This window comes from Micropterus dolomieu, linkage group LG22 (genome assembly GCF_021292245.1).
Source record: "Micropterus dolomieu isolate WLL.071019.BEF.003 ecotype Adirondacks linkage group LG22, ASM2129224v1, whole genome shotgun sequence".
NCBI lineage: Eukaryota > Metazoa > Chordata > Actinopteri > Centrarchiformes > Centrarchidae > Micropterus > Micropterus dolomieu.
The window spans coordinates 19,530,926-19,537,143 of NC_060171.1; the positions used below are offsets into that span (position 1 = coordinate 19,530,926).

Below are 6,218 nucleotides of genomic sequence, written 5' to 3' on the forward strand. Positions count from 1 at the left end.
ACAAAGGCGGAGGTAGCGGTCCTGCTGCTGGGTTGTTGCCCTCCTACGGCCTCCTCCATGTCTCCTGATGTACTGGCCTGTCTCCTGGTAGTGCCTCCATGCTCTGGACACTACGCTGACAGACACAGCAAACCTTCTTGCCACAGCTCGCATTGATGTGCCATCCTGGATGAGCTGCACTACCTGAGCCACTTGTGTGGGTTGTAGACTCCGTCTCATGCTACCACTAGAGTGAAAGCACCTCCAGCATTCAAAAGTGACCAAAACATCAGCCAGGAAACATAGGAACTGAGAAGTGGTCTGTGGTCACCACCTGCAGAAGCACTCCTTTATTGGGGGTGTCTTGCTAATTGCCTATAATTTCCACCTGTTGTCTATTCCATTTGCACAACAGCATGTGAAATTGATTGTCAATCAGTGTTGCTTCCTAAGTGGACAGTTTGATTTCACAGGAGTGTGACTGACTTGGAGTTACATTGTGTTGTTTAAGTGTTCCCTTTATTTTTTTGAGCAGTGTAATTTCACAATATCTGAAACAATTTCCTCAATCAGGATCGCACAAACTGTTCATACCAACCATAAAGATGCTGATCAACAACAGTAACTGAGTTTACAAAACATTGTGCAAGCAGGAGTCTCTTCAGGTCTTCACAGATTGAATTCCTCTTGCTCCAGTAGAGGTCCATTGGTTTCATCTGGATGCTGTCCAAAAAAGAGGAGCAAAACACATTCAGACCCCAATTAAATACAACAATCTATAAATCCAGACTGAATATTGTGCATTTTAAATTTGGTGTTTCTAATTTATTTTGCTGGCAATGTACTTTGGGAGCAACTTCCCAATAAACATTTCATCGTCAATACTCATCACAGCAAATCAGCTGACAGAGTAGGAAATGAGCAAATGGTGAACCAATCTCCTTCTTATGTCTAAGTTATTCTGAATATCCTATCTTACTATATTTACCTGTGAGAGGCGGCTGTAGGCCTGAGAATGGGGACAACTGTAGCGACGTAGGCCTCTCCAGGACAGGAACAGTATGAAGACTGATGCGAGAATGCACTGTAGGCTAAATGCTATAGAGCTCCCCTTTGCAACAGTTGAACCAGCACGCTAGTGAGAAGAAGTCAGTGGGGAGAGAGAGAGTGAGGTGGGCAGTTTACTTAGGGCTCAGAAAGCAGTTTTCTCTACACATTCAGTATATAATGCCATAAGTTAAAAGAAAGCTTTTCATAATACAGTAGTTAGAAAATTGTTGTCCAGGGGTATTGGTGGATCTCTTGAAATAAGTATATATATGAAAGTATCTGTAGAGTTGCAGAATTACCTGTTGGATTGTGCTGAGTGCAATAGGCTGTGCAGGTCTGAGGCTGTTAGCCAGGAGAGCAGAGAAGCCAAACAGAAGACTAAAGAGGTTCAGACCCATCAGAGCAATGATCTGTTCATGATTAATGCAAAAGTAAGCGAGGTATAGCTCACGACATGAGCAAAAAAAGTCACATTACAAATTATTACACAAAGACTTTACCTTTAATTTATTAGCTTTCCTCTGAACCTCTATTGCCAGACATCCAGCAGCCACATGCTGTAAAAACACAAACAGCTATGACGCAGTATTTGACTCTCTCTCTCTGTATAAAATATTTGCACTGAGTGTATTTCAGTTGAAACAGATGTGGACTCACAAATAGGCTTGACCACACTGGTGTTGTCATGGAGACAGAGCAGTTGTAGCTCACACATGCATGGGTGACTGTGGTTAGTATGCAAGCTAAGCCACTGAGGATCTGTACCACCTGAGGGGAAACACAACAAATGAAGCAGCAAGACAGTTTAAAAAGCTACGAAAAACTGTTAACCAACGGTTTGTACAAGCCCACGAAAAGTAGAATCTCACCCCAGTCACCAAAAGTCTGGTTTTAACCACTGTCCCAAACCAACGATGAATCCTGACATTGATCAGCTCCCCGTGATTGTTAACCTGGGTCAGAGGGGGGGTGGAGGGTGTCTCTTTGAAAAACACCTGGTACAGCCCCTCCTGAAACATGTTCTGCGTCATCTGTTGTGCAAGAGCAAAGTTAACTTGTAGAAAAACAAAATGGATGTTGAAAAAGCCCTACCTATATTTTATTCCTGCATGCACAACAGTCCAACACACACCTTTGATTACGATGTCACACTTGATTTCAGCCAGTGTGTGAACACTTACCTTCCCCCAAATATTGTAAAGCTTTAACTCATTTATCCACAGGCCCTCATATCAACAGAAAATGTCATCTCGATGAAATAGGAAAAATCCGTTTTTCTCAGTGCTGCTGTTATTCCTCAGTGTCATACAATAGATCCAGAGGGTCAAAGTTCACTTGAGTTGGATGATAATGGATGGTTGAAGTCCACTCTTGAGGAAGCGATTCAAGGAAATCATTGGTAATGACTAAAGAGCTTGTCAGCTTGAAGGCAGCTTCTTGACTGGTTTAATTTTTGAGACAGAATGAGAGTATATTTTGTGACACTCATTACATCCTGACCCTAACCACCCTAACCATTACATTCATAGAGCACAAGAACCAAAATACAAGTTCACAAATAAAAACTATTTTATTTGTGAAGCAACATTTAAACACACTCTCAAAAAGGATTTTAACAATTGACAACAAAATAATGTTAAAAACATGTAATAAGATTCAATGAAGGTAAACATAACAGGTTAAAGATATTATATTAAAGAATGTGAAAAAAACATGATTATAAAGATGACACAGAAAGCCTGTGCTATTTAGCTTTTTGTCGGATATAAATTATAGATATTCCTTCAAAACCCCAAGACCATCTGGGCCATTCACATTTAAAGGTACAGTATACAGGATCAGTATCTCATCTATATACAACAATAATTAAAAAAAATCTGGATTCACAGTTAATATGACCAAGCAGGAAAATAAAAATGTTAAATAGGAGAGGCCCTATGAGCGCGCTCTGAGGAACTACACAGATAGACACTGGAGAGAGGAGACACTGATCAAAGAGGTAGTGGTTGTATTCTCATTAGTGCCCAAGTGTAAATGTTTAGTGGTACCATTACATCAATATGAATTTATTACGATAATTTCTTCATACATGCTGAGGTAGAGTCTAATGTTAGTGCTCTGTGAGCTCCATCACAGGCCCACCGATGCAGTAAGCCCTATGCTACAAACACAGTATCCAACTCAATGTGTTCCACTTAGAATTCAGGTAAGATAAAATGTTACATGTTGCTCATTATCATCAGAATGTTTACTTTTATTTGTGTGATCAGATTTTGGCATAAAAGTATAGTAATAATATGACATCATGGAAACAGCAATGTGTGGAATATTTTGGTAATCAATAAGAGAAGTATACACATACTATTAAATATCATTTGGTGTCAGTTCTGTCATTGTTTACCTGCAAATTCCAGCAACAAGCCTGTGCAATGAACACGCTACTACACAACTGTTTCTGACTTTAGCATGACTGAAGGCACAAGTTTCATAGGAGGGGGTAATCTAATTATTACCACAGCATGTGCTGCTGTGTGTCATGGTTTCACCCTCTCCTTCCTCTGTTTTATCAGTCTCATGCTGCATCACTAATATCTTGTTACTCCACACTTGTTATTCCCCACCCACCTACCAGCTGTCCTCAGTGAGCTTTCCACCTCTGCAATTGATTGGACCACTCATCTTCTTGCAGGCGCTTAGCCAGTGTCCATCCCTTTACTAAACTGTCTATGTTGCTTTGTTGCTTAGGTGTCTAATTGTCTAAAGCAAAAGTATTACAGTGTGAGGTCACTACCTAAAAACTGAACGAGGGAAAAATTATTTTTGTTCTATGTGTGATGAAACATTGGCACTTTTGGACACGAATATTTCTATTATCCTAGGTAAGCAGACATCTGACAGCGCAGATGTCTGCTAACAACACCTGCATTTTAAACCTCCTCCTCCTCATCGTAGTAAAAGATACTGACTCTGGGTGCGTCTTCAAGAAGAGGGACATCCTTCACTGCCCTCCTCTTCCTTCTCAGCAACAACAGCAGCAGCAGCAGCAACAAGAGCAGTAATTATGGTCAACAGAAAAATCTGAGCAACCAAATACAGAAGTGACCCAAAACCAAAACCAATTTAAGTGAGTAAGAAAGACCTGCTACATATGCATAAGACCAAAAATTGCTACCACAGCTGAGGTTGTGAGAGAAAGAATGTGCAGACGAGGGTCAGAACTGGGATGAAGCAGGTAGGGACAGCCCCTTGGCATTGGCACACTTCTGTTTCCAGTGTGTTGTCTTGGTAGAGCATGCCAACATCATAGATATGCATCAGCACATAACAGTCACAAGGTGAAAACTCCCGTTTGCCACGTTGCATGCAGGAGAGGAAAAGGTGCAGAATTAACACTTGAGGAGTGCTTGGATAGAGTTTTGAGTAAATATTTGCTTTGGTACACGTGTCAAGAAGAGTTGGACTGTGTCTTCTTCAGTACTCAGCCACCTGGCATGGTCAATGTGAAGTTTATATCTGAAGTCAAGAGAAACAACCTGATTAGAAGGCAAACAGGACAGTGTGGATGCACGTCATCTGAGTGTAAACATGTGTATGCTTGTATGTGTTATTGTTGCCAAAGGTGCTATTTCCTGGCTGTGTATGGCTCTTTGGCTCTGAGGTCAGCCACAGAACTGAAACTGAGGTCTCGTTCTTGTCCACGACTGTTACAGTCAGTGACTGTGGCTGTCGAGGATGACACTGGTCCAGAAAACTGCACCTCATTTGTCACCGCCACAGGAATGCTGTAAAGACAGGAATGTTCTCAAAGTCCAGCTCCTCTATATCAGCAGCCTCAATGATCAGCTTGTACTCTGAATGAGTCTAACACAGCAAAGTGAGTTACAACGGAAATTTGGAATAAAAAAGTCTTGAAAAGAGAAGAGTAGTGCTCTCATTGTATAATTACATTACCTCTCTGTCCAGTGCATCTGCCATCACACTAATTGTTCTTTGGGCATTTGAGGCATCTGAGCATTTATCCTGTACTTTCTTCATTGCTGTTACCTTTATGACTGAATCATCTGCTGAAGGAAACAATACAACAATGACTATTAGGACTTTAAATTCTAGAAATTTAGGAAGTAGATTTTTATAATTTTATCTTTCTCTCACCAATGTCAGCGCTTTAGCTCGCTCTGCCATACAAAGGGTGGTGATTGAATTTTGGAGCATTGACATTTTTGTCAATGACACTGATAATTCCTGTACCTAAAAAGTCTGCAGTGTCTAGTCTGAACGACTACCGCCCTGTGGCTCTCACCCCTATTCTGGTGAAGTGCTTTGAGAAACTGGTTCTTCAGCACATAAAGTACAACATCCCAGCCAGTCTGGACCCTCACCAGTTTGCTTTCAGAACCAACAGATCCACAGAGGATGCTATCTCCACTGCCCTCCACTCAGCCCTCACACACCTTGAGAAAAACAACACCTACATCACAATGTTGTTTGTGGATTTCAGCTCAGCATTCAACACAATCTCCCCCATGAAGCTGATCTGCAAACTCAGCTCTATAGGTTTAAATACAACACTCTGCAACTTCCTCACAAACAGACTGAGGTGGAGCAGGTGAATAGTTTCAGGTTCCTGGGAATCAGCATCACAGAGAACCTGACATGGTCACATCTCCACACAAAAACAGAATTGCTTGATACGTAGGTTTTGCTTTTCACAAAAGAAAAACACACTAAAAGATGTTCAGACCACAGGTTTTAAACACTAGATGAAGACAAAAATCTAGTGGAAAACAAAAGCCAATAAATAAACATTATAAATATAAAATGATATACAGTTGGGCTAAGCAATAAAGACAGTTATCTTTTTGTTTTAGTGGCCCAGTTGTATGTAAACGTATCTTATTACCTCAACATTTAACTCTCTTGGCACAGCAAAAAAACTCACCCTCAGAGTCCTGTTGTTCCCCATCACCTCATTCAGAATAGAAACCTTACAGATCATTCTTCCACCCTCACTAAACTGACCCTTTGAGGTGGATCTGCTGCTTTGCTCCAATGGCAGCTAGCCAAGTTTGTGGCATTTAATAACCCTCCTTATTAAGAGGTTTTCACCTTCAGAGTTCCCCAGTCAGTATGAGTAACGTATCATCTTCCAGACTCAGCGCTATCTGTATTTGTTCTTTTAACTGCATGTG

General features: G+C 41.0%; 1 protein-coding gene across 1 annotated transcript; it reads right to left on the bottom strand.

The window, feature by feature from the left end:
* Positions 1–598: 598 nt before the first annotated feature.
* On the bottom strand, positions 599–2,054 carry si:dkey-30c15.13 (uncharacterized protein LOC558731 homolog). Its single transcript, XM_046036201.1, has 6 exons — positions 1,899–2,054; positions 1,687–1,797; positions 1,530–1,586; positions 1,329–1,439; positions 968–1,114; positions 599–702 (listed from the first exon to the last, which is right to left on the bottom strand). Exons 1-6 carry the CDS (start codon positions 2,046–2,048, stop codon positions 649–651), a joined length of 630 nt encoding a protein of 209 aa, XP_045892157.1. The 5' UTR covers positions 2,049–2,054; the 3' UTR covers positions 599–648.
* Positions 2,055–6,218: the final 4,164 nt, after the last annotated feature.

Bases quoted from the DNA above. Each gene is read 5' to 3' on its own strand.
- si:dkey-30c15.13 (XM_046036201.1), bottom strand. From the start codon at position 2,048: ATGTTTCAGGAGGGGCTGTACCAGGTGTTTTTCAAAGAGACACCCTCC. The intron at 1,115-1,328 runs GTAATTCTGCAA...TCTTCTCACTAG, and splicing joins CACTCAGCACAATCCAACAG to CGTGCTGGTTCAACTGTTGC. The intron at 703-967 runs GTAAATATAGTA...TTTTTTGGACAG, and splicing joins CCTACAGCCGCCTCTCACAG to CATCCAGATGAAACCAATGG.